The sequence below is a fragment of the Montipora capricornis genome, chromosome 2, assembly GCF_036669925.1.
Source record: "Montipora capricornis isolate CH-2021 chromosome 2, ASM3666992v2, whole genome shotgun sequence".
NCBI classification, from domain to species: Eukaryota; Metazoa; Cnidaria; class Anthozoa; order Scleractinia; family Acroporidae; genus Montipora; species Montipora capricornis.
Window position 1 is genome coordinate 17,761,663 of NC_090884.1, and position 20,000 is coordinate 17,781,662.

The 20,000-nt window shown below is 39.2% G+C and overlaps 1 protein-coding gene across 1 annotated transcript in view; it reads left to right on the plus strand.

Moving 5' to 3' along the window:
* The first annotated feature begins 9,426 nt into the window (after positions 1 to 9,426).
* The window catches only part of LOC138038981 (uncharacterized), a 46,455-nt gene continuing 35,881 nt past the window's right edge, over positions 9,427 to 20,000 (plus strand). Inside the window, exons 1-4 of the mRNA XM_068885102.1 lie at positions 9,427 to 10,467; positions 13,123 to 13,384; positions 14,734 to 15,017; positions 16,023 to 16,179. Coding sequence (XP_068741203.1) covers positions 9,609 to 10,467; positions 13,123 to 13,384; positions 14,734 to 15,017; positions 16,023 to 16,179 — 1,562 coding nt within the window. The 5' untranslated portion in view covers positions 9,427 to 9,608. The remainder of the gene's footprint in view (positions 10,468 to 13,122; positions 13,385 to 14,733; positions 15,018 to 16,022; positions 16,180 to 20,000) is intronic.

Below are 20,000 nucleotides of genomic sequence, written 5' to 3' on the forward strand. Positions count from 1 at the left end.
TTGTGCGGAAATTGCAATTCTATGGACTTTGAAGAGTTTGGTTCTTGGGGAGAAAGGTAGTTCTCTTGTTGTTTCGATTCAGAACATACTGAAGTTACTTGGCTAGTAGAGGCAGCAATGTCGATGAGGTCGTTTAATAAAACAGTTGCCAAAGTATCCTCTGCGGACAGACTGTCGATTTCATCTTGACCAAGAATTTTGTTTTCATCAGGGCCATCGCCAGAGGACAACAACTCTGTCTCGTCGTTAACAATTTCAAAATTACCGTTAAACTGTAGAACTCCTGATGATTCTTCTAAAATATTTTCTTGGAGTAAACTGCGGTCCATGCCGAGCAGTTTAATTGTTTCTAGTGCCTTGGCCTCAGCTGTTTTCATTGAACGTGTAAGGGCCGATTTACACGATACGATTTTGTCGCATGCGACAAGCTCACGACAGGCCTACGACATAACTTACGATCGTCGCAGCGTTTTAAAACATGTTTTAAAATGCTACGACATTTTTTCTGACGTACACAACAATCGTAAATCATGTCGTGGGCCTGTCGTAAGCCGTTGTCGCATGCGACAAAGTCGTACCGTGTAAATCGGCCCTAATAGTGTCTTCAACGTCATCAGGCCAATGCGGAAACATATAGTTTGATTCTAACTGATCTTCCGCTCCCTTTGACCTTTTTGAAAGTGTTATCCCTGTCTGGTTTTGTTCAGACAAAGCATGTTTTTCAGATAGCTTTCATAGCCTGCCACATATGTCAATCATTTCAATAAGTGCTACATTTGTTTTCGTTTTTTGAAAACATCGTATTTTCGCAAACAGTTTTTCGCATGGATCGCTGCCAAATAGCCAGGGCGCAAATGGAGCTTCACGATAGTACTTAGCAAAAACTTTGACAGCGAGTATAAGTGAATGACCAGAAATTATCATGTCTCTGTATGTTTCATCGCTGATAAAGTTGCTGTTGACATCGTACTTTTCAAGTTTTACAAATTTCCTCCGCAGTCTAAGGAAAACCACCGGCATCCACGCTTCTTCAATCCTTTCGGCTATTGTCAAGTTGTTGCATGCGTAAGCATTGCGCATTTTCTGTCCAATTTTCAAATATACCCTGCTTGCAACTGTTTCGTTGTCGTCAAAATTCAAAAGACACGATCTCACACGAGGATGAAGAAGCCTTAAGGCCGCATTAACGTTCTGCTTATCCTTCACCCAAACGTCTAGTTTGCCATAGTCCCGTCGCCAAACGATAATTTTGGAACACTTGAATTATGTGCTCCAACATAGCACATTTTTGCCCCATAATTAAAAGGCGTCTGGTATTAAGCAACTGATTTCGCCATTTTTTTACCATATGCAACTGATCTGGAAACATAAGTTCGGGTACGTAATTGTCATTACTTATTTTTTCCAACGGCGCAAAAAAACGTAAAATCAGATGCTTCTACAGACAACTTCCCATGCTCCTTGTTTCCAGCACCGTGGCAACGAATGTGAAAGTATTTTCGTATCTTGCTATCTCCATCCGCTCCAAGCCCTAAGATATTTATCCCAGATTTTCCGGCCCAAGCTCTAGAATTGCGCATCCAAGTATCAACAGTATCGGCTGTTTCTCCCTTTATGACAGGTTATATTGCTAAAGTAAATGATGGAATAGACGGCTGAAGCGGAACCAGTAGAAAAGCATACGCCTGACATGCTTTCTCGTATTCTTGTTCTTCTACGCAGTCAATGATGTCTTGTGTGGAATTTACCCTCTCTTCTTCATTTGTTGCATAACCAATTATTCTATTTTCACGACATCGAACGATTTGCGCAGTAGCTGTCGCATCAACGGCAAGAGGAAAAAGGCCTTTATAACAGAGTTTGTCATAAAACACTTTTGCATCTTTGAAGCTATCGCTAGTTAACGACTCAGCAACGGCCTTTTCACTTCTCGCTTCTCTGTAAACGGAGCTTACACAAGGCCCACCAAAGTTCTTAGCTACTAGCTCACAAACCATCGGGCCACCATAGTCAAGAAGCATAGCAAATAGCGACTTGATGGTTGAACTCCAAGTGTTTCTACCTTTCCCTTGACTGTTAACTATAGATCGTTCAAAAATGTCTCAATAAACTTTGTGTTCACATCACCATCTTTGAAGAGGTTGGCTAGCCTGAGCAACCGATTCATCAAACGGCGGGCAGAACAATTCAAGTTAAGCGCATCACCTGGTCCTGCTTTAGATACAACAGAACTTAGCCAAGAAGCACTGCACCTTTTGCGACTGATCATGAACAAAATCCCCATCGCGCAGTTTGCAGCCCACATGTTGGAAAGATCCCAGGGTAGAGGATCCGAAATTCTCAACAAACCTAAGACCTTTGAACAACTGTCGGAGGAAGGAAGAGAACCCTACCGAAGAATAAAGAACTGGCTACAGCAAGAAGATCCCATGGGGGATCTGAGAGGAAAGATTCAAGGTACATGAATCACTTTTGAACACGTGTAATTTGATCAATTCGCAAGAACTATTTCCGTTGCAAAGTCTATATGCCTTGTGTACTGCGCTGACATCGTTCATAGAAATGTTATTTTTTTCATGAGTGCTCCGTTGCTTTGCATATTAAAGTCGTTTTGTTTTTGTTTTATAGGGAAAAGGAAGCGAGCTGCTTCATCAACCGCAAACAGGAGGACGAAATTTCGTATTTGCAGAAAATGGCCCTTGAGGTCTTGTACCGAGAGCAAGTATCCATCGCACGGAGTTATTGAAGAATTTGCAAAACTGAACAACCTTGACGGGGCAACTGTCCAGGTATGGTTCAACAACAAATGGCAAAGAGTTATATAATGGAGAACCTTCTGAAGCTTAATTTCTATGTACTACTAGCTGAAAAGAATAAACCTGGAAGCATCTGTTTACATTTAAGTTGTTTTAAGTTTGTTTTTCTTCACTAAATACCGTTTTACAGCCTCGAGATAATATCGATGAGTAATTGACGAAAACGATGACTAATCAATGCAATCAATGACTAATCGATGACCGAAAATTTTGTGGCCTATCGATTAGTCATCGATTACTCATTGATCATCGGCAATAATCAATGACTAATCAACTGATTACCTATCGATTACCTAATGATTACTCGTTGATTTCATTGATGTCATTGATGCCATCGATTAGTTTTGTCTGGTGTATTGTATTATATGTAGAAATTCCTGACATTTATGTTTCACTTCCATAATGTTCCTCGCCTCGCGCAGAGATCACGCGTACTTGTAGTCACGCACATACGCAAATATGAACGGTTGAAAGAAGATGTCGCTTTTTTGTCAAATTCAAACCGAGGATGACCGAAGGTTTCGAAACGTATTTACCAAGTTTTTTGAGAACGTCGTTTGATGTTCAAATAAGTCAGTGTCCAACATTTCTTATAGTCATTATGTATTAATACCTCTCCTAATATACTTGAAACGCTCAGACTGCTGAGATTCATAGGCATAGAAGCAAGGTGACAAATGCTGCACATGTATTTTTGAAACGAAAGACGTCATGGAACTCGAAATTTAAAAGGATTTAATCGCTGGGTCAGGCGGAGAAGAGAGACTCTGGGAACGAGGTTGACAATGCGAATCGATGTGTATACCATCATGCTTTGTAAACGTTGGCACAAGATGGCGGTGCAACGGTGGGGGATGGTAAGAGGGTGTTTTGAGTGCAAAACTATCTGTTTCTCTCTACAGAGAGGACGCTCAAGCTTTACGTTAGAAACCTCTGTCGTAATCGCTTTCTTGTAGTATAATAACGCGCTTATTTTCGTTACAGAGAAATCGTGTTTACAAATTCATAAAATAATGAAATTGTAGCCCAATTTTAATGACTTTAAGAAATTTTGGCCAGGACAATTTTACCGTGAAGCCGAATTTCAGCAAAAAATGGTAAAAAAAACGCAGAAAAGTTGCTTCATTTAAGTTAGGAATTTTCCAAGATATACAAATTCTTCCATCCGCTCAATTTGCGTCTGTGCTGATAGAAGTAGGTGATCTTGCTTGCAGGAACATTATCAAATTCGTCCCCAGCTCGTTTCCTCCCTTTAGGGAACACAATGGGGACAAGTTGAAACACATAATTTCAGTAATTTCTGCAGTTCAATCAAAAACAATGGCCCATGGTTAGAGCCTTCTACAAGAAGAGCACAGAAATGGGTTCAAGACCCATTATGACCACTCGTTATTTGATCCAGGTAGTGCTGGTTTGTCTTACCAGAGACTTCAAAAGAGACAAAGGTTTGCCTCCACAAATGAGACAAAATGGAAATGTTGGTTTGTTGTACGTTGTATTTAATGGCCATGAAAAGTGACAATGGGGAGCGTTCAATTAGTGTGTAGTGTATCGTATTGCTATTTGTTGTCCCTATCCTAACGTAAGGCGTAACAGATGATCAATGACATCCATTAGTAATCAATGATTAATCGATGAATATCAGTTGAATTAGTACATTGAGGGTTGGCGATGCTCAATGAGTAATCGATGAGGTAATCGTAAGTCCCAAAAATGTTTGTGGGCCTATTGATTATCATTGATGTAATGCATTACTCCTCGAGTGACCCATGCTATGTACTCATCGACTATTATAATGCCGCACAACAGACACTTGTGTGCTTTCTTGTACCATTTTTTCGTTTGTGATTCTTTTCGCTGTGTTAGACGAAACTTTTCCTTGTATGTCAGTGAAATTCCTGTTGACAATGTCGAGGCGCAAAGTGCTAATCACAAATACAGATGATTCACAATTGTGCAATATTTCACTTAACCCAACTCTTTATATGTAATAACAAAACAATTTAACAGTAACCAACCAGTCTGAAAATGAAACTAACAAATTCGCTGACAAGAATCGACTACGTGGTTATCGATTTTTTTTGGTGGGTGTTTGTCAGCGAAGTAAAACTGCTTCGGTTTAGGCAAACATCCGTCATAAGCAGTTACATAACCAGCTTGAGTGTTGAATATTTGAACAAGTTCCGATTTTTTGGCCTTTGAGCTAAACGCGATTTCTTTATCTTTAAGAGTTGTTTTAGAACTGCTATTGTCATATTTTCGGCAGGTCCCTGTTTCATACGTTCTATTTTTTCATTCTTTTCTTTCTCTTGGGCTTCCTTCAATTTCTTTTGTTGCATCTCCAGTCTCTGCCCGTGGCCCTCGATTTCTGAAAGAATCTTGTCATCGAATAAAAGAATGCCTTCAGAAGATGGAGTTGCTGGAATTTTTTGGACGAACTGAAAGAGGTCCAGGACGGTGTATTTTCGTGAACGGAACATCTTGTTTGAAATCTTGCTAGAATTTTCACAGTCCAGGCTACAAACAAAAGAATTAACCACTAGTCTAATATGGTCCGTTTTCGATATTTTCCAATCAAATAATGAATGGGCATTTTTTCCTCTCGTTTGGAATGGTTGTCATTCTTTTTATTTGCCCAACAAGAAAGTCATGTTTGTCCCCGCCACAGGCAGACCATTTCTTTGTGCCTTAGGTTTGCGGAATCAGTGTTCTCCCCACTTGAGAGAAACACCTCGTACCGTTTTATCGTGAGCAACAAAAAAGCGCCGGTTGAAGGAATATAAAGCCTCCCTTGCTGCTAGGATAGAAATTCGGAAATATGGTAGGTTTGTCCCTCGTGGCGCACATATGAATAAGGATTTCTTTGAAGTTATTTTGAGCCAGCATTAGCATCCGTCTCTTTTAAGTTTCTCTTTCCAAATACCATTTTGGGAGAATCGTCGCTGAGAATGTGGACATTATTTGAGCTCTTGTGCGGAAATTGCAATTCTATGGACTTTGAAGAGTTTGGTTCTTGGGGAGAAAGGTAGTTCTCTTGTTGTTTCGATTCAGAACATACTGAAGTTACTTGGCTAGTAGAGGCAGCAATGTCGATGAGGTCGTTTAATAAAACAGTTGCCAAAGTATCCTCTGCGGACAGACTGTCGATTTCATCTTGACCAAGAATTTTGTTTTCATCAGGGCCATCGCCAGAGGACAACAACTCTGTCTCGTCGTTAACAATTTCAAATTACCGTTAAACTGTAGAACTCCTGATGATTCTTCTAAAATATTTTCTTGGAGTAAACTGCGGTCCATGCCGAGCAGTTTAATTGTTTCTAGTGCCTTGGCCTCAGCTGTTTTCATTGAACGTGTAAGGGCCGATTTACACGATACGATTTTGTCGCATGCGACAAGCTCACGACAGGCCTACGACATAACTTACGATCGTCGCAGCGTTTTAAAACATGTTTTAAAATGCTACGACATTTTTCTGACGTACACAACAATCGTAAGTCATTTCGTGGGCCTGTCGTAAGCCGTTGTCGCATGCGACAAAGTCGTACCGTGTAAATCGGCCCTAATAGTGTCTTCAACGTCATCAGGCCAATGCGGAAACATATAGTTTGATTCTAACTGATCTTCCGCTCCCTTTGACCTTTTTGAAAGTGTTATCCCTGTCTGGTTTTGTTCAGACAAAGCATGTTTTTCAGATAGCTTTCATAGCCTGCCACATATGTCAATCATTTCAATAAGTGCTACATTTGTTTTCGTTTTTTGAAAACATCGTATTTTCGCAAACAGTTTTTCGCATGGATCGCTGCCAAATAGCCAGGGCGCAAATGGAGCTTCACGATAGTACTTAGCAAAAACTTTGACAGCGAGTATAAGTGAATGACCAGAAATTATCATGTCTCTGTATGTTTCATCGCTGATAAAGTTGCTGTTGACATCGTACTTTTCAAGTTTTACAAATTTCCTCCGCAGTCTAAGGAAAACCACCGGCATCCACGCTTCTTCAATCCTTTCGGCTATTGTCAAGTTGTTGCATGCGTAAGCATTGCGCATTTTCTGTCCAATTTTCAAATATACCCTGCTTGCAACTGTTTCGTTGTCGTCAAAATTCAAAAGACACGATCTCACACGAGGATGAAGAAGCCTTAAGGCCGCATTAACGTTCTGCTTATCCTTCACCCAAACGTCTAGTTTGCCATAGTCCCGTCGCCAAACGATAATTTTGGAACACTTGAATTATGTGCTCCAACATAGCACATTTTTGCCCCATAATTAAAAGGCGTCTGGTATTAAGCAACTGATTTCGCCATTTTTTTACCATATGCAACTGATCTGGAAACATAAGTTCGGGTACGTAATTGTCATTACTTATTTTTTCCAACGGCGCAAAAAAACGTAAAATCAGATGCTTCTACAGACAACTTCCCATGCTCCTTGTTTCCAGCACCGTGGCAACGAATGTGAAAGTATTTTCGTATCTTGCTATCTCCATCCGCTCCAAGCCCTAAGATATTTATCCCAGATTTTCCGGCCCAAGCTCTAGAATTGCGCATCCAAGTATCAACAGTATCGGCTGTTTCTCCCTTTATGACAGGTTATATTGCTAAAGTAAATGATGGAATAGACGGCTGAAGCGGAACCAGTAGAAAAGCATACGCCTGACATGCTTTCTCGTATTCTTGTTCTTCTACGCAGTCAATGATGTCTTGTGTGGAATTTACCCTCTCTTCTTCATTTGTTGCATAACCAATTATTCTATTTTCACGACATCGAACGATTTGCGCAGTAGCTGTCGCATCAACGGCAAGAGGAAAAAGGCCTTTATAACAGAGTTTGTCATAAAACACTTTTGCATCTTTGAAGCTATCGCTAGTTAACGACTCAGCAACGGCCTTTTCACTTCTCGCTTCTCTGTAAACGGAGCTTACACAAGGCCCACCAAAGTTCTTAGCTACTAGCTCACAAACCATCGGGCCACCATAATCAAGAAGTATAGCAAATAGCGACTTGATGGTTGAACTCCAAGTGTTTCTACCTTTCCTTGACTGTTAACTATAGATCGTTCAAAAATGTCTCAATAAACTTTGTGTTCACATCACCATCTTTGAAGAGGTTGGCTAGCCTGAGCAACCGATTCATCAAACGGCGGGCAGAACAATTCAAGTTAAGCGCATCACCTGGTCCTGCTTTAGATACAGCAGAACTTAGCCAAGAAGCACTGCACCTTTTGCGACTGATCATGAACAAAATCCCCATCGCGCAGTTTGCAGCCCACGTGTAGGAAAGATCCCAGGGTAGAGGATCCGAAATTCTCAACAAACCTAAGACCTTTGAACAACTGTCGGAGGAAGGAAGAGAACCCTACCGAAGAATAAAGAACTGGCTACAGCAAGAAGATCCCATAGGGGATCTGAGAGGAAAGATTCAAGGTACATGAATCACTTTTGAACACGTGTAATTTGATCAATTCGCAAGAACTATTTCCGTTGCAAAGTCTATATGCCTTGTGTACTGCGCTGACATCGTTCATAGAAATGTTATTTTTTTCATGAGTGCTCCGTTGCTTTGCATATTAAAGTCGTTTTGTTTTTGTTTTATAGGGAAAGGAAGCGAGCTGCTTCATCAACCGCAAACAGGAGGACGAAATTTCGTATTTGCAGAAAATGGCCCTTGAGGTCTTGTACCGAGAGCAAGTATCCATCGCACGGAGTTATTGAAGAATTTGCAAAACTGAACAACCTTGACGGGGCAACCGTAAAGGTGTGGTTCCGACAACAAACGGCAAAGAGTTATATAATGGAGAACCTTCTGAAGCTTAATTTCTATGTACTACTAGCTGAAAAGAATAAACCTGGAAGCATCTGTTTACATTTAAGTTGTTTTAAGTTTGTTTTTCTTCACTAAATACCGTTTTACAGCCTCGAGATAATATCGATGAGTAATTGACGAAAACGATGACTAATCAATGCAATCAATGACTAATCGATGACCGAAAATTTTGTGGCCTATCGATTAGTCATCGATTACTCATTGATCATCGGCAATAATCAATGACTAATCAACTGATTACCTATCGATTACCTAATGATTACTCGTTGATTTCATTGATGTCATTGATGCCATCGATTAGTTTTGTCTGGTGTATTGTATTATATGTAGAAATTCCTGACATTTATGTTTCACTTCCATAATGTTCCTCGCCTCGCGCAGAGATCACGCGTACTTGTAGTCACGCACATACGCAAATATGAACGGTTGAAAGAAGATGTCGCTTTTTTGTCAAATTCAAACCGAGGATGACCGAAGGTTTCGAAACGTATTTACCAAGTTTTTTGAGAACGTCGTTTGATGTTCAAATAAGTCAGTGTCCAACATTTCTTATAGTCATTATGTATTAATACCTCTCCTAATATACTTGAAACGCTCAGACTGCTGAGATTCATAGGCATAGAAGCAAGGTGACAAATGCTGCACATGTATTTTTGAAACGAAAGACGTCATGGAACTCGAAATTTAAAAGGATTTAATCGCTGGGTCAGGCGGAGAAGAGAGACTCTGGGAACGAGGTTGACAATGCGAATCGATGTGTATACCATCATGCTTTGTAAACGTTGGCACAAGATGGCGGTGCAACGGTGGGGGATGGTAAGAGGGTTTTTTGAGTGCAAAACTATCTGTTTCTCTCTACAGAGAGGAAACGCTCATAGGTTTACGTTACAGAAAACCTCTTTTGTCGTAATCGCTTATCTTGTAGTATAATAACGACTACCATTGTATTTTGACGTCCATTTCATTGTCATGGCCGCAGAGCCCAATTTTAAAGGTCTTTTACAAATTCACTGCCAAAGAACGAAGGTTGCATTGCCGCAATACACCTGTGTCCAGAGAATGAAGAATAATCGCGCAGTTTTCATCGCCAATCTAACGGTTTCAGGGCAAAATTTTACCAGTGAAGCCGAATTTAGCAGCAAAAAGCAGGCAGAAAAAAACGCAGCAAAAGTTGCTTTATTTAAGTTAGGAATCTTTCCTGCAGATATATCAAATTCGTCATCCGATCCATCTCAATGTACATCTGAGTCTGAATTAGGCGAACACAAGGAAGGACATGCTTGTACAGAAGTAAGTTTTGTAACTGCAGAACAATCACACAAAGATGGCTCCATGGTTTCAGCCTCCCTTCAGGAAGGGCAAGGCAAACAACAATGTCCTTCATCAGAAGTTGAAAGACCATTGCTGTCTTCAGTTATTTCAAATCCAGTTTCAATAAAAAACAATGCGCCTTTGTCTTACAAGAACGTTCTACAAGAAAGAGCACAGAAAATGGGATTGCCGCTTCCACATTATGAGACCACAAAAGGAAATGGTGGCTTTGTATGTGCGGTTTTATTTAATGGCCAGAGCTTCAAAAGTGACAAAGTTTCACCAAACAAGAAAATGGCAGAGCAAAATGCTGCTTCTGTAGCAATTAAAACATTACCTTCCGGGGAGCAAACGCATGAAGAACCTTTAATACCTGGAAATGATGCAGCATCTAGAATGAGTGTCACTACTCCTACTTGCAATAGTTTGGATGCCACGATATCATACAAGAATCTTCTACAGGAAAACTGTCAGCAGAGAGGACACAGATGCCCAGTATACTCAACCAGTTGGAAAGGTACTTGTTACTAATGTAATTGTATGGGGTTTGTTTTACTTTGTTAGGAGACAGTGCAGCCCAGTGGTTAGGCTGCTTGTTAGGGGAAAGAGAGGGAAAAAAAGCCCTCTTCTTGTGAGAGGCAATTTATTTTAGTGGGATAGGGCATGATTTTACTGTTGAAAGGTTCAACTGTATTTGCAATGTAGTAGCAATCATGTTCCCTAACATGAACAAACAGCATGATTAGCATGTCATGTAAGCCTTCTTGTCACCCATCCTGGAGATGACAGCGCAAAAGAAATCTGTTCCCCAAGCAGTGCAGGTTTGATTTGGGTTGAGCTGATAGCACAAAAATTTTGAATTTGCACAGCAACACATCATGATTGACATAGCGTTGACAGCACACAAATCTTGAGTTTGCCCGGCAACATAGGTTTGATTGGTGCAGGGTTGACAGTGTAAAGATTGTGAATTTACCCAGCAACGCAGTTTTTATTAGTGCAGAAATAGCATTATTTGTACCATTTTGTCTGTTTTAGTTAATTTTAGGGGATTAGAGACATCTGTGTCTATTTCAGATACCATTGTACAATGTAGCTCATTTCAGATCATTAATTTTTTAGATACTGTTGTAGATACTTTTAGGTAATTTTAGATCATTTTAGATACCATTGTAGCTCATTTTAGGTCATTCCTTGTTTTAGTTTTGTTCCAGGTAGTCCCTGGTCCAATTTTCTGGCTACGCCTTGTAAATGGAATTGGGATTCTCAAGAAAAAAAGTTGTTCTGTTCAATGCTCAGAGATATTTAACAATTATTCCGTGAGCGCGCGTTGGATATGAGATGATAGCTAACGAGGCGCGTAGCGCCAAGTTGGCTATAATCATCTCATATCCAACAAGCGCGAGTGGAATAATTTTTTTATTAAAAACGCCCCTAAAATATAGAAAACTAGACTACAATAAAAATAAAAAGGCCCAAAAAATCACGCATATGCTTGCCGTGTTTCCCAGGGGGGTACTCGATGTATCCTTGGTTGGGGAGGTGCGGCGCGGCCCCTCATACCCTGACCCTGTTAAAGACAAATATCGCTGATTTTCTTACCCATTTTAAGACAGAATTCCGATTTTTGATACCCTGTTTAAGACATTTAACCCAGTTTAAGACAAAAATTGATAAATCGATACCCTGATTAAGACAAAAATTATAAATTCGATACCCTGTTCAAGACAAAAATCCAATGATCAAGTTTTTAATAATACCTATTATTAAATTCTAAATCTCGCATAATGCATTTCCTGTGTTCTGATTGCTTCTCTCAGTCTCGGTTATCAGCTCATGTACCTTAGTTTGCCCTTATATGGTAAATGATTGCACTTAGCGTTGCTAAACTAAGAATTGTTTTGGCAGAAAGCAAAATTTCTCTCAGTAATAAGCAAAAAAAAAAGTTTTTTGGAAAGTTTGGATCAATTCTGAAGCTTAGAAGTAAGCAAAAAGGTAAAAAATGTTTTTGTGATGAGTCTGCTGTAACATTGTACAAAGAATAGTTAACAAATACCTTTACAAGGTCCACAACACCTCAGTTGATGCATCCCTGCAGGACCATTCTGAGGGAACAACCAAATGGTTTTTCAAATTACCTTATATTGGCCAGTACAGTACAGTATAGTACGGTATATATATACTGTATAGTATGTGCCTTATAAACTGGCCCCCATGAACAAGTATACAGCCTTTGGATGAAAGTCAAAGCTTTACTTGTTAATGGATGCCAGTTTATAAGGCACATACTTTAATTTAATGGTCTCTACTTTTTTGTGGGGGGGGGGGGGGGGGGGAGGAAAGAGGGGTTTGTGCTCTGTTTAATAGGCCATTTCGGAGTTCACGTCTGCCTCCTCTTCAAAGCGAGTCTAAGTGCGAAGTTTTTCTAATGAAAATTAGTTTTCATTCATATGTAAAGTAGAACTAATTAACATCACAAAAACTTTGCACTTAGACTCGCTTTGAACAGGAGGCAGACATGAACTCGGAAATGACCTATTGCATCTGAAAATTACTGAGTTAAAGACATAACTACAATTAGTATCACCCAACTAGTGGACCAATGCAAACCCTGCATTTTAATTGGCTGCACTACAAGAGGACTATTAGTGATAGGCCTCGAGTAGAGAAAAGCGTGACGCTTTCTTTCATTTTATTCCCAAATAAACATTTCTTCAACTTTGTTATTGCCTTTTCTGTCTGACTAGTTGGGTGATAGTAAAACAATTAGACCCTTCGCCCTCAAGGTCCACGGGTCAATAGCCCATTCCGCTTCACCTCATGGACTATCGACAAGTAGCCCTTGTGGGCTACATGTCTAATTGTTAATTATGGATAATGTCAGTTACAATACACTTCAGTTTAACATGTTTATGTGCAGAGCCTTTCCATAACTGTTAAGTTAAGTTAAGGGGGTCTCACTTGTTAATATCATGGGCCATTCATTTCAGTCAAAGGTGACTAAAATAAATGATGCATACATGTATGTTGCCACTGAATTTACATGTAGGTTCATCTGTACTCTGAAATGAGATTGTAACTATTATAAATTGAGGTTTTTAGATGTAGTTTAGTTCTACTGGAAATTAAGTCTTCTTTTTTTGTTTTACCTTTAATTTCTATTGTTCCCAAGAGTTTGGATTTGTCAGTGTTGTTCATGTTGGGGACAAGACTGCATCCACAAAGACACCTTGTGAAAGCAAGAAAAGAGCAGAACAAGCAGCTGCACGCGAAGCCCTGTTGATGCTTGGAGTTTGTAATCCAGAGGATGTATACAAAAGCAAGGGAGAAAACAAAAACAAACTGAAGAGAAAATATGCTCCAATGTCGGGATTCGAAAGAAGATCATGGGTACATTCACATGGAGGACCTGGTCTGGCACATTCAAGTCAATGGTAGGGGTGATGATGATAATGATGATGATGATGCACCTGGCCACTTGCACTTTTATTTGTCCCTCCCTCCCTCAATTATATTTTGCATTATTATGTTGGTCTGTATTTTGCCAAAACTGAGACCAAATTGAAATTAGAACAAAGAACAATAATATCGTTGGTTCTAACAATGAAATGATATATGAAATGGATCATATATAAATTTATGAACTGCGGATATGAAATCAAGTGAAGCTATGATCCTCGCAGTTATGAACGCAATTTTTGCAATTACGTAGAGAAGCCTGAAAAATTCAGGACTTCAACGGGGTTTGAACCTGTGACCTTGCGATACTGGTGTGACACTCTAACCAACTGAGCTATGAAGCCACTGACATTGGGAGCTGGTCATTTGTGGGTTCTAATGTTCCCATGAGGAATGATTCTGTGGCTTCATAGCTCAGTTGCATCGCACCAGTATCGCGAAGTCACGGGTTCAAACCCTGTTGAAATCCTGAATTTTTCAGGCTTCTTTACATAATTGCAAAAATTGCGTTCATAACTGTGAGGATCATAGCTTCACTTGACTGTTGGTTCTGCTATGAACTGTTTTATTCAGTAATTTTGGATTATGAAACTGGGGCATAACACTGTTACATGTACATTTTGTACTTACATGTATCAGTATTATAACATGCATCTTGGGCTTCAGAATTTGGCCACCATTTGACAAAATAACCAAACATAGGAAAAGTTTTTAAAGTTAGCTGGGACACCATTGGACACAATGCTATGGGTTGCTAATACTGGCAACAACCTAAATGGGTACACACTTTTCCTCTAAAAGATGATGTTTTAGACTTAGGGTGCGGTGCGTTCGATTGACCGTATTCCGGAATTGGATTACATGGAATAAAAGTTAGAAATCCTTCGTTTTACGGAGATTCACATTAAAAATTAATAATTATTGTCAAATTCTATTGTCAAACTATGCTATTTTATTTTAATTAATAATTTTTTTATTATAATTGTTGCTTCAAAATTCCATACATACCATTTTTAATCATCACTCCACTTAGTATTTTTCTTGTATACGGTGTATCTAACGCACCTTTACACATGTAAAATGTTCTGTTTTTTTAATATCAAGCAAGTATTTACATGTACTGATTGGAAAAAGCAGTTTCTCAACACTTACGTGTACATGTACATTACTTACTGTAGTAAGGCAAAAGTATAGCTTTTGAAATCCACTTTGAAGTTAACTGCTATTTATCATGACTTCAAGTGCAGTCAGTGCTTACAATGTACACTATACTGTGTATGAAAGGTGCACTATGATGTGCTTCTTTTCTCTCATTCAATTACAGGAGTGAGCTAGATTACTATTGGGAACAAGCCATTCTTAGTAAAAGGCAAAAGTTAGATTCAAGTGTATCTCATGGAAACATTGCAAGAAATGAAGAAGTAAGACCATTTAAGTTACCTCAAGATCACAGACGAGACTTTGCAGTTGGTGAAATTTGGAAGGAGAAGAAAAGCATTGTCATTGTTGGGCATGAAGGGGCATCATTTATTCTGAATTGCACAAGGGTTCCTGGGACTTGCAACATTTTCAACACTCGTACAATGTCACTTGTTCTTCTTGAACCTGGTAAAGATAACTGCGATATTGACACAATGAACAACGTATTAGTCTACAGCTTTAAATATTAGTTTTATGTATCCTTTGGCTAGTACTTTCCTCCAATAATTTACTGTGTGTTTTCTCGCCTCGTGGCCCGGATCAGGTGATAGTGCAGACATCTCCTAGTGTTAGCATTCCCATGTAAAGGCCTGGAAACTAGTAAGGAAAAGGAAAGGAAAGGAAAGGAACGTTATTTTAGTGTCACTGTCTAGTCGTTCTAGCGCTGGAGCATTACACTGTAATTGGGGACACTGTAAACTGAAATTAACAATCAACGTAAATCAAGTCAAATGTTGGTTTTCTAGTCAACTAAAACATGTGTGTACATGTACATTGCAAATTGAAAGGAAGGTTGAAAGGAAAGGTGCAATATACTAGAGAACAAAAATGTAAGATATTTTCACAGTGTGCACACAAAGTTTGTAAGAGAGTAAAGCAGTACAACAGGCAAACAGCTGCACTGAATTTAGATTTAATTCTGTTCAACACATTCCCAATTAATTGACAACTATTTCATTGATGTTGGTACTCTGTACATCTGTGCACCTTGGTACAACAGACACACTTCTGATCCCTGATAAGTACATGTAAGTCAGCTGCTGTCTGTTATTATTGTCACATGATAAATTATTATGAAGGATTTGCTACTTAATATGGATTTCATTTGCATGTGACATCTTTTTCAATCAAAATTTTCCACACAAAAAAAAAATTGGGAGGTGTTCTCCATGCCGTATTCCAACCTAAAATCTTGCATGTGGGTCAGACTTCATTGCCATGATCTCTGTGACCAACATACTGTAGCTTTGTCTGGAGAAAAGCCCTTATTACACGTAAGGGGAAGAAGCATTTTTTGCTTCTTTTAGTGTGGCAATAGCCATTGTATGGTTTCTTGCAGCCTTTTGTTATTTAAACTGAATGGATCTTGGTCATCTTTTTCATCATCATTTTGCTGTTTATTGTGACATTTAGGTTGCCGTATTGTTGGTCTTGATGCTCAGTACTGTCATCACAATGGTAAGGTGGCTCTTCAAGCTGAGAGATGTGCTGATATCATCATTCCAGTAAACCCAGACCCAGTACTAACAAGTTGTGGTGTTGTACTCTTGTTTCAAGATCTGCAGTCGGGGTAAATATCTTTTTTCCTTTATAGTGACAGCTTCTTTGGTGTCATTAGTATTTTTCCTAATCTTCCTACATTGTACATTGTCACAGACTGTTTTTGGTTTCAAAGAACTTTGTGCCTCTTTAAATAAAAATTTTCAAATTTCAGTTTTTGAAATGTGTTGGAAGCAATAGTGAGTTACATTTGCTTTTTGCTTTCTGGTATACAGTGTAGGCATTTTGCAACATTTCTGCTGCCAGGATTCCGTTATTTTTCCAGAAATAAAAAGGCAGCTCAAAATATGCTACCATGGCGATTTTCATTAGTATATTGTTAAAAGAATTTATAATTATTTGTATGGGAAAAGGATGCTTTACGACCCAGTCGCGCTTCAATGATTTTCATACAAATTAATGCTTTAAAATTCTTTCTTCAAAATTTGAAAGTCTGAAAATTTCCACCCTTGCACATTTATTCTTGCTTATTTGACCCATGGGAAAAATAGGAATCTGAGCTCTTTTTTGTGACACATAATTATGAAAAAGTTTTCATTCATAAACAAAAGTATGGAATTTTTGAGCATTTAATTAAATGGTCGTAAAATTTTTCCTTAAAGTGCTACTACATGTATGACCAAAAAAATGGAATTTATTTTTCTTTGGATTTTAAAAACTATATCAACTAAACAGGAAGCGACTGAAGTTTTAAGCCTTGATTTAAAAAAGTCACCTGTTTATTTTCACTGGAATTTTCCTATTTCGTGGAGAGCCATTACTAACTTTGGAATCTTGAGAGAGCTGGATCGAGGAGAAAATGATGTCAAAGACTCAGTGGTTTAAGATTGCAATGCGTGTGTACGCAGCTGAATTAATATGCAGCACAAGAGTTTTGGGCTTTCAGACTTTCAAACTTGTGTTTTGCATATATAATAAGCTGCGTTTACATGCTGAAATTTTAAGATAGTGAGTCAATGACGTCACTTTTCCCTAGATCCAACCCCCTGATGTCCAATCGGTCAGTTTGGAACATGAGTAATGGCAGACCTTGAAAAATCAAAGCTCAAAATTTTGCCAGTCAAGTGTGAAGCAGTCACACTCTCAAAATCTGAAGGAAAAAACAAAGTGATTTTTTTATCACAGTAGCACTTTAAGTGGTATTTCTCCGAACATTTGTATTCTGGCTAAGACAAGCACGATCTCTCTATGTCTGGAATTTATAAAGTCTGCATGTGCTCTAAGTTCACCAATTATCAGTCATGTGACCAGTTGCAAATGGCCTAGTACTATTAATTTTCATGGTGTTACATGTTGGCTAAAAGAGCCATCATTAGGTACTAATAGGCAACAATATTATTGTTGTCCACATTTTGTTGCAAGCTGTGATGTGTCCTTGCTTCTAAAGCCACTTTCAGGCATGTACAGTGTAACTACTGCAAAGATGTTCACAGCAAAGCGCATACAACATTCAAAATGGTGACCCTCATAGTCCAACATGGAAACAAGGCTTGACCTTCAAATGCTTTGTAACCATCGTCAACGGTGGCGAATCTTCGACAAAATTATCATATTTTTAATTGGAGAGTATCTGACACGTATTTTGACCATGCTAACGTGAAATTAAGGCTGCATCACATAATGCCTTGTAATTATTGTTTGTGTCAACAGATTGTCCCAATATTACGGTACTTATACTATCTATTGGAGGGTAACTTACACAACCCTGTAGCATAACAGTCATGAGTGTGATCTTGTGTCCATCATAACATGCAATAGAGCCTTTTTTCATGAAAGGCCTTGTGGCATATTTTGCATCGCCTACTTTTTACAACTAAGTCAATTCAGTCAAATGAACTTTTTTTACAACTCCCTTACAAGGATATAAAAGGTATCCTATTCATCTCCGTCGTCTTCCTCCTCCTCCTCTTCATCATCATCCTCTTCATCCTCTTTATCATCAGATAACTCATGATCATTGTCATCAGCATCATTATCACAGCTTCCATCATCTACAGCATCATTGCAGCTGCGGAGATCGGTACATTTAAGTCCTGCTTCGCGACATTGGCATCTATTATTGGAACATTTCTCCCTAATTAGATGGAGGATTGCATTTTTCTTTAACGTTGGAAATAAGTGTCCTAGGCTGGTACAGCAGGGAGACTAATTTCTCAATTCCGGCAGCGGTCTTTGCTGTGGGTTGTGCAATTTAACCCAGATCTGCACGGTTACACTAGTCTCATTAGCTTCTGGGAATGCTTTCCAACACAATAGCTTCAGAAAGAGAGAAATGATCCTTGCACTTATGTGGACAATTGAAGCAATTGTCTCATCTTGACATCTTGAAGAATTCAGGTGACTCCAACGGCATTTGAGTGCATAACCTCGGCGATGCTGATGTAATGCTCTACCTCTCCGGCAGTTAATCAATTTCGGTGTTGACTGAGCCGAGAGTAATCAGCGCCGGATTTGCGCGTTGCTCGTTCTTAGGTGTGCAGTTAGTCCAGCCTTGGATCTACTTAAGCGGTTTCACCTAGTGCACTTTACGGAAAGCAGTTGTTGTTGTAGGCCATCATCGCCATGTTTTATGACTTCAGCTGGTATGCCATCCAGACCAGACGCTTTACACTGTACCAAGGTTAGCAGCTTTTACAGCTTTCCTTAGTTCTTCCATTCAAATGCATCCTTGTCTATCGAGCAGTTAGGTGGTCAGTTGCATCATTGTCTACAGTGCCTTCTTGATTCAGCAGTTGGTGAAAATGCTCTTTCCATCTGTCTGATATTTCTTTCACGTACATAAATAGCTGAGTTCCATCTGCATTCTTAACTGGGGCAACATTGTTGGTTATGGGGCCGTATGCAGTTTTAAGTGCGGACTACAGTCCCTGTGAGTTGTTACACTCTCCAAACTTTTCAATTTCTTCCGCTTTCGTATTGCAACAGTTGTCTTTCATTGTTCTTAACAGTTCATTTGTTGGTCTCATTCTTTCCCGTGAAGGACTCAATGAATGAAATGAATGTATATTTGAAGTGTGGGTTATAGACGAAAGAGAGAAGTGATCAATTAAAAAATGTTATTTATCACACCCGCAAAGCATCCTGTTATATCAGCTCCATTGCACGCATAGAGTCAACAAAGCGCCACAGTTTTGCAAGTCCAAGAGCAAGAATAATAGGGTTGAGATGAACCTTTTTATAATGCTTCCTCTTCCTAGTCACAACTGAAAATGTGTTCTCACAGTATGCATCTTCGGTGTGGGGTGGTATTCACAAATACATCGTTGAAGATCTGCGGCGTGTGCAGAATCGTATCCTTTCACTTATTGGTATTATGAAGGCTAGCCTTCCTAACCTTTAGGAGCGCAGAGATGCAGCTTCTAGATGAGAACCCAAGAGAATTTTAAGTGATAAGAACCATCCCAATTACTCACTGATATCAATAACAATGATCAATAGCCTCTGCTCGAGTCGTAAATAGCGTTAAGCCGTAAGATACCACATTCTAGGACTGATAGTCACATGAAGTCCTTTGTGCTAAGGTGAAGTCGCATTTTAAACAATAGGTGATGTTCTCGTGAGGTTTTAGTCTTCGAAACCCTTAGTATTTAAATTGTACATTGCCTCTTTTTTTTAATCTTTTAGCGGAGCTCCGCGCGCGTGCGAGGAGCACCATAGCTAAGAAAATATGGAGCGTTTACCATTTGTCAACAAAAACCGAAAATTCCGGTTGGAAACTCAAATGGTACAGCTCATTCCACCGGAAAGTTTCTGGAAAAGATGGAAATCCTCAGAGGTATTCCTCTTTTCCCGTTCCAACCGAAATGACCGGAAAAATCCTGTACCATTTGT